The sequence below is a fragment of the Poecilia latipinna genome, unplaced genomic scaffold, assembly GCF_001443285.1.
Source record: "Poecilia latipinna isolate Pla-1442-1.1 unplaced genomic scaffold, P_latipinna-1.0 Scaffold1210, whole genome shotgun sequence".
Lineage (NCBI taxonomy): Eukaryota > Metazoa > Chordata > Actinopteri > Cyprinodontiformes > Poeciliidae > Poecilia > Poecilia latipinna.
This window is the reverse complement of record NW_015113826.1, coordinates 242,499-265,948: the sequence shown is the minus strand read 5'-3', so window position 1 is coordinate 265,948 and position 23,450 is coordinate 242,499. Positions and strand designations below refer to the sequence as shown.

At 39.7% G+C, this 23,450-nt stretch overlaps 1 protein-coding gene across 2 annotated transcripts in view; it reads left to right on the top strand.

Annotated features, from left to right (window-relative positions):
- The first annotated feature begins 9,456 nt into the window (after positions 1 to 9,456).
- The window catches only part of LOC106960665 (glutamate receptor ionotropic, NMDA 3B-like), a 133,791-nt gene continuing 119,797 nt past the window's right edge, over positions 9,457 to 23,450 (top strand). Inside the window, exon 1 of one of the 2 annotated variants that reach the window (XM_015053876.1) lies at positions 9,457 to 10,325. In XM_015053876.1, the coding sequence (XP_014909362.1) occupies positions 9,786 to 10,325 (540 nt within the window). In that variant the 5' untranslated portion in view covers positions 9,457 to 9,785. The remainder of the gene's footprint in view (positions 10,326 to 23,450) is intronic. The other variant, XM_015053875.1, reaches the window with a different exon arrangement.

The window sequence follows — 23,450 nt, the reverse complement described above, 5'->3', positions numbered from 1 at the left end:
AAACCCATAATATATGAAACGTTTGCACTCGATTCTATTTATCAAAGTTTGTTAAGGATGCAAATTGTGCAATTATTCCACACTGATAATAGTACTAAGCCAAAAAATGTATCTAAATTTACCATAAATGTCTGACTAAAGTTGTGATGTCACAGTTTTTCTTCTCAGAGCATGCATTTAAGACAAAGTAAGATACTTTTTTATGTCATTATTCAGGTGTTGCACGAGAAAATTTCAAAAGATTACAATTATAAGTGTGCATTAAAGGATCAATAACATAATGCAAACTGTCCTAAAGTAATGAATCAACATTACTCCAAGTTTCAGTCGAGAGTTTTCCTTTAAACTGAGTGAACGAGTTGATTAAGAAATGAAAACCTAAACAAGCATTTCAAAAATCCGGCTTCAGGTGTAATTAGAAACCTTATTAAATATTGGTTCTTTGTTAAAACAAAAGGTTAGACAACTTATGTGATAGATAATAGTGTTTAACATTAAATTAATGCAGAGGTTCCCAAACTGTGGGGTGCGCCCCGTAGGGGTGGGCGCCTTGTCATTGCAGGGGGGGCGCGGGAAGCCGTCTGGATGAAAAAAACCCCCCAAAAAAACAAAACATGAACACTGTATGCGCTGGGTTTTTACCTTAGAATGGCCAACTCTGTTATAACTATGTCAATTTGATACAGTAGAGGCTTCCACACTTCTCATCTGTGTCCTCTGTCACTTTCATCAGCAGTTAAAACTGTTTAATCCGTTGTTAACATGTTGTATAACCTGTTTTTCCGAGCCGCCTTTAAACGCAACATGAGCGCTACAACGCTCGCTGGGTTTCCACCTGTGAAGGAGACCTGCTGCTGCTGTGCGGAGCTATGTAGGTTTGTGTTAGAATCATGGCAGCAAACCAGCAAAACGCAAAGAACTTTTCACAGTTTTTCCCTCCAAACTAACCGACTGAGTTGAGTAAAGCTGTTGGATGCAGGTAATAATGACTAGCTAATATCAATACAGAACCTTAAGCTTAACAAGGCTACCGATGTTGGTGTCTATTTTCAGCTACGTACATTCATTTTGCCCCCAAAAAAGTCAATGACCCCCCGTCACACGCGTCGTTTCAACCAGACAGCCATTTGTAATCCATAGGGGGGCGCAGAAAATGTTTGGAAACCACTGGAGGGGGGAGGGGGGTGGGGGGGCACAGAAGAAAAAGTTTGGGAACCACTGAATTAATGTAACATTAAACATGTTTATTTTAGGCATCACCATGTTAGTGCAAAAGATTGCTTGCCAGGTGTTTGTGTCTATGCCAATGAGTGGCAAAAAAATAAATAAATAAATAAACTATTGTTCTGGGCCTTAAAGTAGAACCAAGACAAAAATGAATAAAATGTGAACGTCTGGGGAAATAATTCAGTACATCTATCACAGTTTGAAGCTTTATTCGAAAAGAATGGACTGTAATAATTTGTCAGTGCCACAGAAAAGGAGACACTTAGAATTGCCTCAGGATTAAGCTAAACAAATTGTACCACTTACTGCTCCAGTTATGTGATCCATGCAGATTACTGAGATATTGGATTCTTTTTTTTTTTTGTAATCCTGTTTGAGATGTTTCATTTTTGCCTGCTGTGCTTAAAAACCATGTTTGTCTTCCCGTGCGTGGGCTCGATAAAGCCTGGAGTTTATTTCTCTTCGTGGCTCGTTTTTGGCAAACGAGGAAATCTTCAATAGCACGTAGACATTCGCCATCGACGGTTCAAATGGATGTTGAAGTTGCAGGCGGGTGATGGGTAAGGGTTCGGCTTGTTTGGATAGTCAACAAGCTCTTAGAATTTAGACCAATCGCGTTTCACCTCGGATTATTGAGCTCCTGTTGAGCAAGGCAAGCATTTTAGGGCAAGAACCAAAGATACTCTGTAATAGCAGCTTACCAGATATCTGTAGTACGAAGACAGACAGACAAAAAGTACAACCACACAAATGCAGCAACTTGATTAAAAGAGTTGCAGTTCACTACCCTTTCGCTTCCCATTTAGTACATATTTGATTTTTTGGTATCTAAATTTTATGAAGCAAAGATCCATCTCCTACAGGACATTAATATTTCTAAGTTGTGCATCAATTAACCCACTTTTGGAGGAAGTTTGTTGAGTGATTTCATGCAGTCAGTTGTGAGTATTGCATTGATCGATCAGAGGTCACACTGTGTCATGTTTTGTAAAACCAACTACTCCACACTGAGATCACGACCGCAATCAATAAAAATGGGGTGCGACATAAAATCTTTAGACAATATAAACAGCAGCGATGGGATCATATCTGAAAGAGTGAGGTCCAGGTGCGACCTTGGGCTGAGCATATTTGGAAAACCATGTCTCGCTTATAGGTGGATTCTCGGTTGAAAATCCTTAAGAGTGGCTGAGGTAAGAAAACGTCAAGCTCTTGGGAATCGATTCCAAACAGAAGACGTGGAGAGTTGAAGTGTATGAGTTACTGTATCTGTGGATGAGGAGGTGGAGGTATCAACACGTGTTGATTTGTGTGTTTTCCTTACTCGAGGTGGTTGTTCAACAAACGGCGTAGCAGATTCAGGCGAACACTCGGGTAAGTCTAGCAACTGGTGTGGAATCCAGGGTGGAAACGAGCATCAATCAGCTCAAGCAGAGTCCGAGATGTCTTAAAACACAAGAACATAAAAGAATAAGTCACTGGAAACTTGAGGAAGGTTAGAATAGCTAAGAAGAGGAGATTATCATGACCACAATGAGCAATCAGGCAACTTGTGGTGCAGAGCACTGACTTCAAATAATTAGAGCCAACTATCTGGTGTATTTGCAGTGGCAGAATCAGCACTTTGTGCAGGGTAAATTGCTTTACCTAACTTTTTATACCTCACCATTTAAGGTAGACAAAAAAAAACCCCAATCTGTCATGGGACATTTGTACAAGGAATGGGTTGATTTGTTCTCACTTTAGGGAATATTTGTATCCATTTTAACAACTAATAACTGAAAGTAATTTTCCAAAATGAAGTCATAGTCTACTGCAGGGAAATTTGGCTATGCAAGTATAATAACTATTATCTACCAGCAGGAAGTCGCTTACTTATTTCCAGTTGTCCATCCAGGGATCCAAAGGCCAACACTGGTACCAGAAACTTATGCTACATCATATGAAACATTTGAGCCATTTTATCATTATTTATCTCTGTAATTTATAGAAAAAATAGCTAACAACCAAGAGAATAAAATAGATAAACAATGAATACGCAGGTGATATGAATGACTTTGTTTCCAGAGAACAGAATGGAAGTAGGTTGTGATGAAATGGTAACGACTTCAAATCAGGCTGCGTATGAAATGGGGCCAGAAATTGGTAAATGGAAAATAAAAAACAAACAAAAAAAAAAAAAAAATCGACCTGAAACCTGTTTCATTACACGACTACGTTCTGTTGATCACTGCTGGGGCTTTTTGAGTTTTGTAAAATAGGAGATCATGAACTCTGAAGGAAGCCAAAGAAAAAATTTAAAAATAAAGATCTTGAAGCAATCTCCTGCTGGTAAATGTTCTTTATTAAAATCACATCCCCACATGTTTTATAGCAAAGTAGACTGGGGGAAAATTACTTTTGATCACCAAATGTCTCAACAACAACAACAACAAAAAAAAAATAGACATTTAGATACAGAAAGACATGGATGGCAAAGAAATCATTATGAGGTCTAATAACCAGCACCTGAACAAAGGATTATGTAGACAGAAGGTTCCTATTGTCCTTTGGCAAAATTAACATATGAATGCTGGAGGAAAATACTTGCCTCTATACATTCAGAAAGAGACTGAACAAGTTTAACTTTCATGGAAGGTGTGAAAAAAGGAAAAGTGCTCTCTCCAAAAGAACCTGAGGGCCTGACTGAAATTTGCCAGAGAGAAGGGGAGAAACGACTACGACCTGTTGAGTTATTTCCTTTAGAAAGCTAAGTTTAAAACTTTATTATTCATTTCCCAGAACAGTGAACATGTCGATGCATTTCAGGAAATAACCTCTTACAAACTGTTGGGCACGCAGGTGAATGTACTATGGTTTGGCAATGGTTTGATTCAATGAAACCTAGCAAGTTCACCTCCATCTAGTGAAGCCTTCATCTAATCACCTTCATCTAATCAACTAATAAACTGACTGCATGTCAGAGAATGCTTGAGAAAAATGTTAGCATATATGCAGCTCTGGAAAAAAAAAAAATCCGCGCCCTCTGCACCGAACCTCACCGAAAACCTCACTGTTATTCCACCAAACATTGATTCCTGAACTCTTCCTGATTTAAAACTTTAGTATTGTTGTTTCTAATTGAACATGAACTTGTTTTCTTTGCATTAGTTGAGGCCTGAAAGCTCTGCATATTTTTCGTTATTTTAACCATTACTCATTTTCTGCAAAATAAATAAATTTGCTTTGAATCTCAGAGACATGTTGTCAGTAGTTCTTAGAATAAAAGAACAATGTTCATTTTACTCAAATATATGCCTATAATAAGTCAAATTAGAAAAACTGATCATTTTAAGTGGTGTCTTGATTTTTTTCCAGAGCAATATATATATGGAAACAGAACTGGACTCTGCAACATTAAAGTGATTCCAAACAAACCAGTAAACCCACCAAGACCCGGCAGAAAATTAAGACATAAGAAGTCCTTGGCAAATTTTTTTTTTTATTCTGATAATATATTTTGTTTGGTGCTTATCTGTAACTGAATCACTTCATTTCACGTCATCTTTGCTTACATATCCTACCCACGTTTCCCATCTGTATTTAATAACTTACTTTACAATAACTTCAATAATATTTTCTGGTATTTGAGAAAACTAATAAGAAAATTATAAAAACAGTCCTTCCAACCTTTTTGTGGGGGATTAAGCTGTATGCATTCGAAAACCTAAATTTTACTTCAATATCTGACCATGACTTTCATACATAGTGCTCTGGATGACCCAGAAGCAGGGCACAAGACACAGGAGGTTAAACTAAGCAAAAAGACTTTAATGAAATTTTCAAAGAACAAAAGAGGCTGCAGGTGCAAGGAACAAACAAAAAGTCCATATGACAGGCAATCCAAGCATGAGTCCAGGGAACAAATAAAAGGGAGATGAACGGGAGCGGAACGCAAGAACATGACAGCCTGGATGAACAGTCACACCAACAAAGGCAAATGAGAGAGATGGGACTAAATATGGACAAGGGTGAACAGATGCAGATGGCAACATTTACCTCTAAGCAAACAGGAGGCAGGCAGTGGAAGGTAAACCAGACAGCCCACATATTAAAAACACACAAAAGAGGGGCAAGAGAGCTAATTACAGAGTCAGAGACAAGAGAACTGTCACAACTTTGACAAAGCCTGGACTTGTAAAACAAAAACTTGATAAATTTGCTTAAAATTTGTAAATAAAACAATAAAAGTGATGATAGCTTGCAGAAAAACCTTGGTGGGATACCGATGGTCCATCAAATTTTGTAAATGTATTTAATGCTTTTTCTGTTCTTCGGGAGAACCGGCGCACATCACGCACAGCCACGCAATGAGTTTGACGATGATTTGATCAGCTGTGGCGAACTCAAGCATCAACGAGATACAAGATTAAAGCCTGAGTACCAGCGAGAATCTCGTCTACTTCTTTCTTCCTTGCTACCTGCTATGTGCGACGCATAATAGTTGGACTGTAAATTCAAACAAGTACTGTTTATTAACATCATTGTACGATTGGAAATATGGTCAAATAAGAAGCAGTCACATGTGCAGCATTTGTTTTTCAAGCTTAGGTGTTGCAGGAGGTGTGATGCCATGTGGGAAAAACCTTCAACTGAAAATGAAACCAAACAAATTGCTCTGGGATGTTTTAAAGCAGCTTAGTGTGTTAATGATTTTTTTTTAAGTTAAAAGAAAGAGCCGTCTGCAAATAAGAAAAATATACTTTTAATATCTCCCAAAAGTATTCACCATCCTCCATACACAGCCTTTCTACATCTTGTTGCCTTTGTTATGTTATTGGGATGTTATAATAAAACAGCAACATGTAGCCTAAGTGAAAGTTTTATTCTGTTGTTTTTTGTTTTTTTTTCTAATAAATTTAATTCTTAAGTTTATAAAGTGCGGTTGTATTTTAGCCACCTTCTCAGGAATTACAGTTGCAAGTTTTTTTTTTTTTTTTTTTAGGTATGTTGGTACAAATAAGGACTAGAAAGACTTGAAAACTGACGTTCACAGATGCTCCCATCCGGACATTTTCTAAAGATTCTTAATTGGACTTAGGTATTTACTTTGACTAGGCTATACCAACACAAAATACAGCAGACTGTAGCTCTTGCTGTATGTTTTAAGGTTGCTGTCCTGCTGAAAAGTGAACCTCCACCTTGCCTGCATGACTTGGGTAGGCTTGCAGCTACGGCATAGCCATAACCTATTTTGTTTTATGACATTATGTTAAATTATACATTGGTGGATACTGTTTATAAATTAGCCGACTTCTCCATGCAATCAGTTGCACTGGATTTTATTTAGGGGTGACACGTATTTGTGACTTAAATGTGTCAAATACTTTTGCGGCCACTGTCTGCTTTGAAATAGTTTGACTTGGCTTGGATGTTTTCAGTTCTATGCAGCTTCAATGGCTGCCAGAAGAAACGAATGTTGATGTGTCTGCAATGGAATGAGGTCTACAGTGCTGGTTTTGCTCTTGTCTCCACATTTAGCCAGTCCAGTAATAAGAAGGATGGAGATGGAGGGAAAACACTTTTTTTGTACTTTAACTTTAACTTTTTTTTTTTTTTAGATGTATCAACAGCCAAACAGCTTTCCCTCCAGGTCATGCAGCGAGCTGTGAAATGACATGTTGATCCCATGAATACGTGTCTGTGTGCGTGCGTGTGTGTGCATGTGGACCCAAGGGACAAGAGAGGCAGGAATCCCTTTATCAGGTTGACCAAAGAACTTTTTTTTTTTCTACATCAGCCATCATGGTGAAAGTGGCCCTGCAGTGGAAGTCAAACTTAGTGAAAGTGTTTGAGGAACATTTAAGGTAAAAAAAAAAATAAAAAATAGAAAAAAAAAAGAAAAAAAAAACTACATTTCAAATACCATAAATCAGAAATATGGAGGGCAAAATGACTGCTGAATGAAGGGAAGAAGAACTTAGTGCTGTCCTTTGCTTTAAGCCAAATTAGCATGCGCAGTAGATCTCTTTTATGGCTCTGGCACTGTCTATGGTGCTGAAAAGTTGTGATTACACAAGAGGTAATGTTCTAGCTGGACGGCAGGAAGGAAGTGGAAATAAATCTCCAGGCAAAACTGAGATTTCAGCGAACTATCAGTTTTGTGTTCACCAGATTGGCAGGAACATCTTGGTGGGAGCCCTAGAGGTGCTTGAAAGTGGCCCATTACCAAGGAAAACATGCTGGGCTCCTTTATAGAAGAACAAAGATGAAAGTCCATTCATGTTTTTTTCACTGTATAAACCAAAGGGGGAAAGATCCCAAAATAGCAAATTTAGGTTGTGTTGACAGAACTATAGACAACTTACTGAGTTTAAAGATTGAAAGTACAAACTTATATTTTACTGCAGTAGCTTTATTTCGCGCTGACATTCAGAAAGAAATTGAAACGTAATCTCAGGACTGGTGTCTTAATTATTGCTACCTCCACTCCCCCTTTGCCAATAATGCATCACTCAGGCTCCTATAATATTTTACAAGTTTAGCTCTGTGTAGGAAGGGGGATCTTTAATTATTCCTCTTCCAACAATCTCTACAGATTGTCCACAGATCGGGAGTAGTTGCTCTCGGTCACCGAGTTTTGGTTCAAACAGAATATTGCCAAAACAAACGTTCACTGCAGAATAATGTTACTGAAACAGAAACATGTGCTTGAAGGCTACTTAAGCTGCTTTCCAATTCAGAGCTTAAATCTGCGAATCACACCTCAAGTGTTATGCCACACTCGCATTTGCGGCATTTTAAAATTAATTTTACTCAGGTCACCCAGACTGCCATTTCCAGTTACTATTTGCAGTCTTGATTCTTGGTTATAAGGGACACATCTTGTATTTTCTACTGAAAACACAGTGATTTTTTAAATAATATATATTTCTAATGGATGCTGAACATTTAAAACTGATTTTGTACCTATAATTATTAAGAGCGACAGTCATAATTTGCTTTGCTTGAATGATTACAAGTTTGACGTTTTGACTCATTTTTAAAACTGATTTGTTTAAAATAATAATTCACATGCTTAGGGTAGATTTTTTTGAAATGGTGTTTTGATTAAATAAAGACCTTGGATCATTCTTCTAACATTTTGTGTCAGAATATCTAACATCAGGGTTTGTCACCAAGGGTGAAACATTACATCATCCAACACTTCATCCTGAATGTCTTGTGATATCAGAGGTGGGAGAAAGTCACCGTTTTTGCAAGTCACATGCAATTGCTTTCAACTCTTTCAAGTCTAGAGTCAAGGGCCACGTCGAGTAGGAAGTAATAAAGACGTCCATGTTTGGAGTGGATTCCACCTAAACTATTATAAAGTTCAAGTCTTACCTTAATCAGATGAAGCTTATTTTAAAATAAAGATGTAGTTATTAAAGGGCGAGTTGTTGTTGCGGTAGGAGTTCGTCCATCAAGTTTTGGACTTGAGAATACAGGAAATGTCGCCGTCCGGTGCTACTGTCATACTAAACCGTTAGCACGACGGAAGAGGGAGGTAAAACACGGTAGTTTCCCGGAAGAAATTGGAGACTTCACAGGTATGAGTTCGTCCTCGAAGTCTTGTAAGATCCAGGTGATAAAAAACAAAAACAAAACAAAAAAAAAAACGTTTTGCATTGCTAATAAGAAATTAGTAAAAACTCCTAAGTGTCACATAGAGGCACAGTTAGCAGCTCTGTTGCCTTGCAGCAAGAAGGTCCTGGGTTCGAACCCTGGCCCGGAGTCTTTCTGCGTGAAGTTTGAATGTTGTCCCTGCGCATGCGCCAGTTCTTTCCGGTTTCACGTCCCCGGCTTCCTCCCGCAGTCCAAAAATAATGACCGTTTCGGTTAATCTAAATATCTCTTAGCTGTGAGGGGGTGTGCGTACATGTTGTACGTCCTGAGTGTCTCTGTGGTGGACTGGCGACCTGTCCAGGGTGTGTCCTGAATTGTGCCCGTATAAAAAGACATGTTCAACATTCCAAACTTTATATTAAATGGTACAACATGATTCACAGACTAATTACTGCCATAAAATATATCCGGCCGCTTGCATTAAATTCAGAGTGGAAAACCTGAAAAAGCGGAAGATGTTACTCAACGAATTTTCATTAAAATTCACCAAGAGGCAAGCTCCGTGAGAGGTTAGATTATTGGCGGGCAGGCGCATGGACACACACAGGCGCACGCAGGCACTCTCTCACACACAAACACACACACACACCCATGCACACAAACTTCACAGCTGGTGTGCCTTCCTCCAGCAGAGACTGACAGAAGCAGGGCGACCGCTTTAAGCTGCGAGCGCTCATCTCTCCTCTCCACCACCGGCGCGTCTTTCACTGCTCTTATGAAAAACTTTGAAGGGGTGAGGGGCGAAATGTGCAAGAAAATCGTTTAGGAAAAAAAGAAGAAGAAGAAGAAGAAGAAGAAGAAAAAGAAAGATCAAGTCCGAGAAGAGCGGTGGAGCCGGGAGAAAGAGGGAGCTATGCCATCTCCCGCCGAGCGGAGCACAGTCCTCCTCAGTTGCGTGTCGGATCTACAGCATGGTGTCTCTTTCTGGACTCCGGAGCCGCTGCCTCGCCCCGGGGAGAACCCGTCTCCTTTTCATCTCTGCCAGAGTGCTTCCGCTGCTGCTTCTCCTCCTGCTGACTCCCTTCTCCTCCGCCGAGACCTGCTTCCCTCACCCGGCGCCCTGCCACATCTTGGCACGGATCGGACACACGGTGCGCCTCGGTGCGCTCCTGCCGACCCGCCAGCCGGCGCGGATACAGAACGCGCTCAACCGCGCCCTGGCGAGCATCCGGCACCAAAGCAGCGGGACGGACTCCACCACCGCCTCCGCCCAGCCGGCCCCGCTGCTGCCCTACAACCTGACCCTGGAGATGGTGGTGCGGTCGCCGGCGGGATGGGACCCGGAGTCGCTGTCCCACAGCGCCTGTCAGGACCTGGTGATCAGAGGCGTGACAGCCGTGCTCGCCTTTCCACGCTCCAGGGAGGAGCTGATCCAGGTGGAGTTCCTCTCCTCTTTCTTGGAGATTCCCTTCGTGTCCATCCTGGAGGACACGGAGCCACTTGTGACTAAGGTAAGATCAGTCCCAGCAGCCTATTGCAAATATCGTGGTATTTGTGCTTCGTTTGCGCCTAAAAACAAGCAACAACCCATGCCTAAACATTTTTATCCCCCCCTCTGCCCGCCCACCTCACCACCATTAAACTTGTGGCTTATAACTGGGTTGACACTCGGCAAAGAATCTGCCTGATCCTGTAGCTTGTGGCAGGGATTTTGAGTTTAAGCTGCTGCAAAAACCAGCCAGATATTCAGGGCTAGCCGAGCAAATGAACAGTTTAAGGGAAAGTAATTGTAACAGGGATAATGAGGGTAATTATCCCTGCGCCTAATCTAAAGAATGATTAAAACAATTGTGTTAGGGAACCAAAAAAAAAAAAAACAATCAAAAATGCTGCAGAGTTAATTGCAACAGTAGGCAGCAGTCTTCAGACTCCAATCTCTGTCTTTAGACTCCTTGTTCTAGAAAACTCTGACATTCAGATTGATTTTGGTTGAGCAGCCTGGTGGACCTGGAGGCCCACACCATGTTTAATATCTGATGGAGCAGAATTTGTAAAGACAGAACCCTCAAGGCAAATACAAGATGATTTTTTTTCCCCTCTACCCCCCTTCAACTCCTTAAGCCTTGTTCTTTATTTTTGTGAGAGTGCAAACACAGAAACGGCGAGAGACAGAACAGTTGTTTGTGCTTGTTTGAAAAAAAAAATATATATATATATTTTTAAGCACCTTTCAGAATGAATTCAACCAGTTGCGATGGTGATAGATAGCTGTTTTGAACAGGTGTTGCTCCTGGACCGTGTGTGATCAAATATTTCTACTTCATGTATATGCATGTGTGGCTCTTGTTCTTGTCTTTTTGGAAGAAAGAAAGAGAAAAAAAGTAGCTGGGCAATAAATATGTTTTCAGTACTCCTTCCTAACAGCAATAAGAGCTGCTTGCCTGTTAGTGTTTCCAGCGATTTCCATCTCATTCCCAAGCAAGCAGCCAGCATCATCTGTCACATACATATTTGACTTTATCCAATAAAGACAAAATGCGTGAAAGATATATATATATATATATATATATATATATATATATATATATATATATATATATATATAAAACCCTCACACACAGGTGTCAGAATCTGACAGAAGAGCCTGAAGTAGTGACCTTTTTGACTTTGACGCAGCAAGCATGAAAAAAAAAAAGAGATGCTCTGATCAGATATTTGAACTTTTTCTTTGCCACATGGAAAACACAATGCCATTGTAAAACATGGTGGCGGTTGCATCATGCTGTAGGCATATTTTATTTATTTATTTTCTTAGGGCAGAGTAGCTGCTTAGAGAAGACTGAAATACGAATATAGATGAAGGTAGATGGCAGGAAAGCTGCAGAAGACTTGAAGACCGGGGCGACGGTTCTGTTAGTATTCATTAGAGCAGTAAGAGCGAGTCGCCTGCCAGCGTTGCCAGTGGTATCCGCCTCGATCCAGCCAAGCAGCCAGCTGCATCTCGTCTCCACACCTATTTGTTTGTGTGCGCGCTATTGCATGGCGGCGAGCTCGAACACCCAAAGCCAATCCACGTGTGTGTGTGTGTGTGTGTGTGTGTGGAAGGGGAACTTCCAATTTTCACAGAGGTCCGTTTAAGAGAGGGGGGCACCTTCACTAAACCGTCATGCTGACATGAAAAGTTAGAAGGACGGAGAAGAAGAAGAAGAAGAAGAAATGGAGGCATAATCCACAGTTTTCAAAGTCTTCTGAGTCATGCATTCTTGTCAACAATGTTATGGTTACTTAATCTCAATAGAGCCGACATCAGTGAGAAGCCAAACCACTTGACGAATGGCTTGAAAATGCAAAGAGATAGGCGAGCGAGAGAAGGAGAAGAGAGCAGATATGAGGACAGGGGGTTTTTTTGTTTTGTTTTTTCGCTGCTTTTGTTTTTTTTGTTTTTTCTTGAGCTGTGGGAGGCTGGAAGAACAAAGTTGTGCCAAGCAGGCAGGCTGTAGAAATAATAATAATAATAAAAACTCCTCTGTGTCCTGACGGCTCAACTTTCAATATTTTTAGCCATTATTTGATGCATTGTGTTGAAATCGATCGCTGTTTTTGGTCTTCTTTCATGCTTAAGAGAAAAGTCTTTCTAGCTTTTCATTAAATTCAACCATCCTTTTCTTTTTTGAAGTTTGGAGTTTATTAGTTTATTGCAGGATTTCAGTTTAACGTTTGTCGACTAAAATGCGATGTTTGTGTAAGGTGCTACAAAAGCAGGTGGTTGGTGTAAAAAAAAAGAAAAGTTGATGAACGTGTTACTTTAAAAATATCCAGTAGTATGCGTTTGCCTCAACACGAAAAAACAAGATTTCACAAAAAACACTCCACTGAAGAAAATGACAGCAGATTTTCTCTATGTAAACCCCTATTGTAAAAAAAAAGAAAAAGTTTTCACTTTACTGTTATTAAGACAAAGACTACATACCATTTCATAGCACAATCAAAAGTGCTGCATACCAGTATATAAAACATGATCTAAGAAATTTGTCTTTACATTTTGACGCCCTGAAAATAGGCCTCTGTCTCTTTAAGAAGCTCCTGTTCTTCCCGACACCCCAGCCTCAGAACGCCATTGCTTGTGAGAACATGAATGGCTGGCATTCAAGGATTTCTTAAACATGCATGACATACTCAAAGCAACACCTCTGATATGGAGCTAAAGCGGAAGTTCAGGCTGGAAGACTCCGCCCCCTCCGTTCACCCATCGACGTCATGCTCATCCCCGTCTTCAGCGCTGGTCCTCACCCGGCACGTTCAATCAGCAATCAGGCCCTGCATAAAAGGATCCACACCCAAGCCGTCAGACGCTTCCCAGCTGCGTTCAACCCACCACCTCCCCATCTCCACCCACATCCTTGGTTCTCCAGGATGGCACCCTTTCCTGACCATCACCACCAGTGATGGCCCCGGGGGAGAGCATCCCTAATCAGTTATCGGGATGTTCATCGAGTTCACATCAAATCTCAGCTCAAATCAGCTGCCGGGGTCCGAACTGTTATTCATTCCTGTCATTAAATCTTTTAATTGTTCCCTTTTCTCCGTCTGAGTCTTTCCATATTGAAATGGTTTTTGATGAGTACATAACATCATAATATTATGAAAAGTTGAATAAGTCGATTTTACATTTAAAGACAACTAATTTGATCTTTCCTAGAAACAGTAATATTTTGGAGCTTTCCTGTCAGCCGATTGACCTGTAGTGAGCAGAAACACTGAAACTGCTGAAGTAGCAGCGAAGCATTACTCTGGGTCCTACACAGCTAAATTTTTAGCTTCTTGGTTACCAGGGAAAAAAATAATAAAAACATCTATTTTATGTGTGGGCATAAAAGGCAGAATGGCTTAATCCAACTGCCAAAATATGTTATTGGCAAGGAGAGTTTGAATCCATTGCACCTGCTTATTATAGCACCCCCAAGTTTATTGTTATCTAGATAAATCCCTAAGCTCATAACAGCAATTTGCTTTCCCAGTAGCGATAAACAATTGGATAATTCTCTATCCCGAATAGACTGGATGCTTGGTAGGGCTAATTTGTAGGATTGGGCTTGTTATAAATCCGTCGGCATGGCAATTATTTTTGGCAGATGATGCAACAGCTCTTCAGAAAACAGTCAGGACTTAAAAAATATCTTAATTAAATGTGTTAACCACACTGTATTTTTTATTTATTTATTTTTCTTACTACAGCAACAAATAATTGTTGGAGATTTGCCATAACAACATCTAGTCATTCCAGTCTGGTCTGTTTCATCCACATATGCGTTTCTTTTGTCAAATTTTTCTAAAATCTATTCAGTGAACGCTAGCAAGCTGTGCGCAATACAAATAAACGCTTTTAAAGAAGGAATTTGATTCAAAACGAGTAAATAAACGATCAAAAGAGCTGCGATCTGTTGTCCCACGCCTTTTGTGATGTCACCAGAATCATGTGCAAACTTGTTTTTGAGAGGGTCGAGTTGCATTACAGGAACAAAACAGCAACAGAAATAGAAAAACTAAACGAAACACACTGTTCTACTGGTGACAAACTATGTCCAGTTACGTTTTTTTACTCAAAGTTTGGTTTGTAGCTTTAACTTTAAAACTTTAAAATCGGTGGGTCTAGTCGCACTTTCCAAACGCGTCCGTGTTGCTTGAGAACAGCCACATAATTTAGGGAAATTACGACGAGGCGACGTTCTGGGACCTTAAACAATATGAACTGCAGCAGGACGGTCAGAGCGCCTCTACAGAAAGGGAGCAGTGTGTTCTGAGCAAACAGAGACAGCAAGGAGGTGGGGAAGGTCCTCAGACACACAAACACGCAAAGGGCAGCGATAAGTGGGTTAGGTCAACAGGGAGGCATATTGTTAGCCTGTACAAACAGGGTACAGCACACCAGTTTCGCAGTGAAGCAGGAGGTACGATTTTAATTAAAAATGCAATTTACATTGTAGCATCAGCGGAGAGGAGTGCTCCCCAGAGAGGGGGTAGGGGGGCTGGAGAAAACGGAGGCAAAACAAATGGTTCTGCCAGAGAATGTGCTGGATCTGTCACCAATTGATCCAAATGAGGAGGTGTGTTTTTGTGTTTGTTTATGAAAACAAAATCTATCCCCCCCCCGGGTTCTAACAATTAGGGAGTTTTACGTGACAATGAGAAGAAAAGAGAGGGTGTCGGGAAGAAGAATTGGATATTTGGACACGGTGTTCCCTGAAAGTATCCAAATGGAAGTATTCAATTGTTGTTCAGTGTATCTTTTCAAGGAGTTTGTTGAAACAAATTAGTTTTTGTTCATTTACATGGTTTTCTTTTGTTTGATAAAAAAAAAAAATCTAAACCGTTTTCTACCGTTTTCACCTCAACAAACGTAAAAGCGTTTTACTTGGACTTTCATACAGACAAAGTATTACATAATCGTGAAGTTGCATGGTTTTCCATCTTTTTCACAAGTAGCAAAACTGAAAAATGTCAGCCATTTGTGTTCGGCCCCCTTCAGTCAGTACTTGGCGGAAAAAAAAAGTTTCTCTGTAATAACTGGTCAAAGTCTTAGTTCCTCTTTGCAGAAAATCTCAACGTCCATTAACTCGAGTTAAAAGTAGAAAAAAAAAGACAATTTTGATTTTTAGGGTCAGCATTTAAATACCAAATTGTTTAAAATATGATAAAGCACTTTTTTTCCAAATGGGAAGTATTATATAAAAGAATAAACACAAAATCAACAGTATAGTTTGCTTTAACAATCTCTAGAAATCAAAGTACAACTCAGAACTGAAAGTACAAAACGTGCAGGAATGTATAGATTATGTTAAAAAAAGGGCATAAATAGGAAAATATTAAAATTACTTGGGAATATTAACAAATTTGCTCACATATTTTTTTTAAAGGTTTTATTGGCTCCTGTGGTCTTTATTTGAAAGTAGTTTGACAGGAAAGAGGGTAATGAGAAAGGGGGAAGACATGCAGCAAATGTCGCCAGGCTGGGAATCGAACCTGCGACCACTGCCACAAGGACTAAGGCCACAATATGTGGGTTGTGCTTTCCCCCTGCGCCACCACAGCACCCATGCTCACCTCTTAATGCATCCATTGAAATGTAATCCACTGTAGCTCACTAGTTTTAAATTCAAGGTAGTCGAACCGATTTGATGCGTTACCAAAACTCGTTCTGAACCGTCTCTGGTAAACAGGTGAAATCTATCGCCTTGACGTTGGTGGATGTCTGGCCAAGGTATTTGGTACAGAGAAACAACTTAGCCATATTTTCTTATTGACTTGAAAGCCTTACCACCTCTTTACCCTGAAAACATATCCGTGCTGGATAAAGGACAACCTCAAATGGATGCTGCATGCATGCTACAGTCCAAGATGCTTTTTGCAATATGCATATTATTGTTGCCACGTTGTGAAGAAATGACACAGCTGTAGCTCCTTGTCCTTGAATCCAAAGAGTTCCCTTGCAAATTGACTCTTTTTTTTTTTTTCCTTGCTGAATGGTCCTGCTGCCGTCACCGCATATGCTGGTCGTCTCACCCTTTCACCAAATTTATTCCTCTTCAGTTTTGGGTTCATGCCCGACTTTTTCCAAGTCCAAAATGATGCCGAGTTATGTTTCGTACCAACCACACATAAATTTGCACTAGCCAGGGGGGATGTTTCATCACTCCTCCTCCTCCTGTCAGATGCACTTGTTCTGACTTTGAAAGCACAACGCATGCGAGTTCGGGCTTTGAAGCAGGCTGAAACAAGCAGCAGAACATACTCACAAAGTGGAGCATCTTAAATATCTGGTATTGTTTTGACAATTGCATTGCTTTTGCGATTATCGAAATCTAAATTGAACAATATATATATCCAGTTAATTCCACAGCCTGCATGGCCGTGTCCGGAAACGTTTGGCTTGCTAAAGATTACCAGCTGGATTGCCATTGAGAATTTCACTGGGTGATTATGGGGTTTTGCACAATAAATGGCATTGCAGTTTGTAGTAACAATGCGACACATTTGACATCAGTGTAAAAAAGCTCAAATGGTTTTTGGCTGTGTTTGTTGCCAGTTTTACGCTGATTAAATTAGCTAACAGAAAACAACTTTCTTCTTCCGAGACACTCCTGTTTTATCAAGATGAAAGTCTTAAACTGTTTTGCATGAAACTTTCTTGAGATAAAAATGAACAAAAGATTTCCATTGAAAGACAGAGAGGAGATCCTCTAACCTGTTGATGCAGGGGGAATGGAAGAGTTTTTTTCTTCTTTTTTTTTTTGCCATAACTCTTATGAACCAAATCTGCTCAGAATTATTCTGGGATTACTTGAGACTGTTGTTTCACCCACAGGCAAAACTCAAATGCCAAAATAAACCAAACGTGGAAAAGAGTTTGACATCATAAAAGAGACTTACAAAATCTCTTCCACCCAGCGGTCATCTTAACACTAATAATGAAAAAAAAAATAAAATAAAAAGCTTGGAGGTGTTTGTGAAAACGGAGCCAGAAATGTCTTGTTTTCTTGTTTTTGTTTGCTGGTAATTATACCCCCGGCCGGGCGGAGGACGGGGAAATTCCAACTTGCTGAGGTTAAAGCCTCACAGAAACTGGAATCAGCCCTGAAGAAGACGCATCGACATCTTAACAGTACATGCCAAATACCTGCGGAAGATTTGATTTTTTTTTTTTTTTTGCATTTTTCTCCTACATCGCCACATAAAGTTTGGTTTGTCTCTGCCACACTGACCGACCAAACAGAAGGAAAGGGGACAGAGGAACAGAAAAAGAGATTCTCTCTCTTTCTTTGTCTCGTCAGAAATTGCTGTGGGACTAGACGTGATGCATCTCGGCGAGGAAACGCTCATTCCTCCCTCCCTACTTAGGCTAATTAGAACCACAGTGTGACCCCTGATGGTAAATCTCCTTTGTCCATCTTTAGCAGGCATGGAAAGGGAGGAAGAAGACAACGAATAGAGACGGTGGGGGAAAACAAAATGAAAATGAGATTCATTTTCATTATGAGTAAAAACAAGAAATAACTCTAAAAAAGGCCTTATTTTTGTTTTTAGGTTGATTTTGCGTTCACTTGACAGTGCGTGTTGAAAATTGCTAAGCAGTTCATAATAAACTGACAGGCGACAAACGTAATTGAAAATGAACATTCATGCATTGTTAACAAGGCTCGCCTTTTTTTTTTTTTTTTTTCAAAGCCCGGCCTCGGCAAGGCAATCCCAGATTTGCTGATAAAAATCGCAGAAGTGATTTTGTGGATCATGATTTCTATTTCGGAAATGTATTAGCGGCTCGAAGTGAAGGAAATGGTTTCTGCCGAATCCCAAATGTGATTAGGTGAGAGCGACGGCGTGGCGCAAGTTCATTACTTGTTAGTCTTTGCGGTGGAAGCTGTGTTCCCGTGACTCACTTCTGCTCCCCAAGCTGCTTGTCATGCTGCTGAAATCCAACCCTGAATTTGTTTTATTTTTTCACAAAGTAAAATTTACAGGTCTCTATTTCAGGGTCTAATTTGAATAACAAGGACTAAGAAATGACTGGCTCTATTTAACGCTGATAAAAACACAGCTGCATTAAAATGTTAAAGTGTTTGCATGAGAAAAGGCTGTAAAATTTAATCACAGAGCTGCAGAAACTCTTTTTTTTTTCTTGGAGGTTGGTTGTCCTTCTGCTGATCCAGACAGTGCTGCTTTTTCCCCATCATTTATGAATAACGTTTTTTGTTTTTTTTCCCTCTCTTTGTAGTTCAATTGCCCCTTTTTCATTCATATGAAGTTTCACATTTGAATATATCCACTAAAAACAAGAGGAGGGTTTTATTTTTGCTTCGGAAGTTGGTGTTCCTGTAGTGCCTCGCAGAACTATTCAGACCCGTAACGCATTTCCACATCGTCTCATTTTACACACCACGAACTTCATTGTGCTTCGTTGGAATTTTACATAACAAAGACAAATCAGTGCACCTTTGCACAAAGTGGGAGACGACTATGGTTTAAAATTGTTTTAATGAATATAAATGATAGATTTTTACGCTCCATTTACTATAATTGTCCTAAGTGAAATCTAGTACAAAAAACGGTCTAAGGGTGATTTCACCTTGGTTAGTGCGGTTTAATTAAACTGTAGTTCATTTGTCTAGGAAGTCTGGTTTGTTTGGGAATATGGAAATTTTGATCCGCCTGAAAACCTCAGCGTTGGTCTGGTTGAAGTGAACTCTGGCGTGGTTTGAACGCACATGTGAACGACACGCGGACCAGAAACCGCTCCAAAAGCAGCAAGCGAGATACAACCCAGGGAAATGTGGGCCAAAAGAATTGCGCAAGTCTAGCAATACATTGAGAAATGGCTCGTGGTCTTTAGCCAAAGGCAAAAGAGAAATGCCAACAAGTGCTAACATTTGACGCTACTCCATTTTTGTTTTGTGAAGGAGGAAGCTGTGCTGGTCTTCTTCAGAGGTTTTCGTGTTGTTTTCATTCAGTAGTTCTTGGTGCAGCGCCACCGCAGGCGAGGAGGTGAACAGGTTTCTCTATTTGTTTGGGTCGTTTGTCGCAGCGTGCTGTGGAAGCGATCCACAGTAGCTGAAAATGTAGCAAATGTTGCAATTCTGCTTCCCAATTGAATCGAGTCTACTCAACTATCATGTGTGAAAAACACCCTGAATTAGTTCCTTCAAAGGTTTTTTGTCAGAGAACGTCAGTGAAGTGACATCATGAAGACCAAGGAACTTACCAGATGAACCAGGGAGAAAGTTGGAGAAGTTTAAAGCAGGATTGGATTTGTTTCGCACAATATCTCCAGCCTTTAAACATCTCACTGAGCACTGTTCAGTCCTCTGCAGTGTGGTCGGTTTGTCTATAATATGAGAGCTAGAAGTGAAGACTGTGATAGACGGGCTTAGATGAACAAAGAGAGGATTTTATTACACACAAATCCATTTTACAGACCGACACACATGATCTGGAGCAAACGAGTGTTTCTCCAAAAAAAAAAAAAAGAAAGAAAGAAAAGCTATAGTCTCTTTATAGCAGGCAGCACACCTATAGCTTTAAATCTTGTCACAGCTGTGTCCAAACATGCAATGTATGAACTTTATCATCATTCATAGATTTGTTTCTGGCTCAGGAAAGCCTTTCTTGTCATCTGATCTTTCCCAGCACACAGGAGTGAACTCAGTATTAACCAACACACAAATGCAAACCTGTTAATGCATCATTTGTGTCAACTGGATTGTCTATGAAATAATACGACCTTGACATCTGATGACAGGACTCGATGTGCTTTCAGACACCATTATCAAATAAAATCAAGAGTATGTTACAGCTGTAAACATCACACTTTACCTAAACTGACTGCCTCAGAAGCTGCCAAGAGGTTCACCGTACCTTTGGAGGCGCCGCAAAGATCCACAGCTCAAGTGGGAGAATGTATTCTCAAGAAAACTCAAATTCATGTCATCTACAATCTGGCCTTTATAGAACAGCGACAAGATGGAAATTCTTTATTAAAAACATGTCACCAGCCGTGTAGCAGACTCTATACATGAACTGCATGCAAAACCAAACAACAACAAAAAAACTAAAGCGGGACACCATTTTAAACAAACAATCCCCACTGTGAAACACAGTAAATGGAGTGTCTTGCAGTGACAAAGCTTTACTTCCACAGGTCAGCAAAGATGGTTGGTAATTTATCTAAACACAAAGTAATCCTGGCTCATTTTAGACCCTAGGAATGATTTAGTTTAGACTGCGATCACAATTTAACATTGGTACAGGCTGTTGATGCAGATGTATTGTTTCAAAAAAACATTTTAAAGTGATACTTTTGCTGGAAAAACCAAAATATTCTGGAAATGTAAAGTTAAAAGTTGGTATAGCACATATTTGTTTTAACCACTTTTTTTATTCTCATTTTAATTTAGAGATTTTTTTTTTTCTCCCCCTGGGAAGAGTTACTTATATCTTGTTCCTGTTGCTGAGAATTAAAAAACTTTATAGATCAAGAAAATACTTGACAGTCAACCCTACCCAAACATTTTTTTTAAAATTAAATTCCATCTTTTCTTTTGAAAGGTCAGTTGTGCAAGAGTCTTTTTATGTTTTGGATCTATGACTCACGTATCCCTTTTTGCAAAAGATCAGAATACTATTCACAAGTTTGGATCAGAAGTTAAAAAAGAATATTTAATGGAATAAAAAGAACAAAGAAACCAGTGTGAGAATAGCAATAATATCTGACATTGTTTGACTGAATCTGTGGAGTGTATATATATATATATATATATATATGCTACGAACTTGATGACTGGATGCAGCACAGGTGAGTAAATGAGCAGATGGAAATCAGGTGTCCTGGAAAACAGGAACAAATGAAACGCAAGAAGGAACAAAAATGATCAAAAAAGACTGTTGTCTCACAAAAATCTGCCTGTTTACTGGGTTGTTGAGCATGTAAATATTTTTTGTTAAATTTATTCAATTTGGTGTTTTTGATTTTTATTTAAGTCAGACCTTCACCGTCCTTCAGATGTTGTCAATGTAACTATTTTGGTCCATTTTGCAACATGTTTAAACACCGGGGCCATAAACATGCAGCCAGAGCAGCTATGCAGTGGTATATAAATGAAAGTATTTTCCCTGTACACCACATTCACTCCAAACCGAAACCCGATTGAGAAATCCACCGATTTTCCCTCCAGTCCTGCTAAGATTGAGCAATTTTGCACAGGAAAATGGGCAAAATGTTCAGTTGTGCAAATCTAGTAGAGACCACGGTGTGACTTGCATAATGACTTGCAGCTGCAGTGAAAAATGCTTCTACAGTGTATTAACTCAGGAGGGCTGGATACAAACACACAACTCGTATTTCGCCTTTGTATTTTTAAAAGTTCTGAAAAATTTTTTTTACAGCCCTTACCCTCCCATATCGTAATAATGTTGTACTTTGTGGCGTATAGCTAGCATGAAATCCCTCAAAATGCATTGCAGTTTACAGTCATATTCGAAAAACCTGAAGGGATGCAAACACCTTGGCAAGTTTCCGCGTACTGCTATCTCCACCTTCGTGTATAACAGTGTGCTTTGCCTAAAATGTTTTGATTTGACTCCGTAATAGAGATCATTTTACTCCCTAAACTTAAAAAAAAAAAATCAATCCCAGTAAAAGCAGTCCGCTGAATACCAAAGCGGCAAATCTCTTGATGTCATTGTCCCTAAAACTAAAATGCAACAACACACTTATATAGCTATACATGCATGCATTATTCATTAGGCTTCTACCATTTAGAATAACCTTTGGCATTCCTCTCGCTCGCTCTCCTCTGCTATCTTTCCATCCTGCTTTCTTTCATTAAATCACAGCTTTCTTTTAATGGCGTACCTCGTTCTGCTTAGCAAAATGAAGATTAGTACAGTAAAAAACCCAATTTGTGACTTTGAATGAAATTACATTTTAATCCAGGGACCCTGCTGAATAATACACATTGTGACTTGGAGCTAGCCCCACTCAGCACACACACACACACACACACACACACACACACACACGTGTTTCCCACAGATGTATCCCCGTGCTGAGTGTCTGCTATGTGTTCACTAAAGGTTATTAAGCCTAATGAGGCTTCACAGGGCCTCGCTGCCTTTAGTGTTTTCTTAGGGATGAAGGAGGGATTTGTGCCCCAGCCACAGTGGAATAAATGAAAGAGAGTGGCACAAAAGTTGCACCAAGAACTGTGCGCTGCGGGACAAGCTGGCAGTTTGAGACGAGCGAAGCCACTTTATGCAAACAGCTCAAAGCTTTTTTTTTTTTTTTCTCTTTATTAGCGTTTGCGATGACAGTCAGGCCCAGTCTTGACTGAGCCAGATTAATTGAGCGGAGCAGAAAACAGTGGAGTATGTGTTACCTAAAGGAGTGTGCGAGTCTGTTTAGCATTTGAGTTAGTGTTCCAATATTTGGCTTATGCTTGGTGTTTGTTTTTTGCCTCGGGTGAAGCAATTGTCTCCAGTAATCCCAAACTAATTTTGTGATTCGCTGTACAGCTGGAGAAACAAACAAACAAACAGAAAAAAAAAAGTAAATGAAGTGCACCAGTGATGGATGTGGAGAGGAAAGGTAAATAAGGACTTTTTGTGTAGTATAAAAACTGCAGTAGATAGTTTTTTTATAAAAATGTGTGTCTCTTTTTGTATATGCTTATTAAAGCTGTCACCATGTCATGACAGATAATCTGTGAAAAAATGTTTATCTGCCATCATTGGTGGCCGTGCTAGCTATGTTGGGAAGGAGTTGTAACCTTGCAGAGAGCAAAGACGAGGATATGAGCAGCATGTACACAAGGTTGATTGACAGCGTTGAGACCTCCTGGCTCTGATTGGTTGTTTCTGACCAATCTGTGTACTTCTATAGAAACACAGGGAGAAGGCAGAAGAGCTTGAGCTTTTTCACAGATGATCTGTCTCATACCATTCTGTCACGACATAGTGACAATTTTAATAAATATGTTAAAATAATAATAATAATATATATATATATATATATATATATATATATATATATATATATATATATATATATATATATAAAAATATACACATATATATTAGGGGTCAAAAAA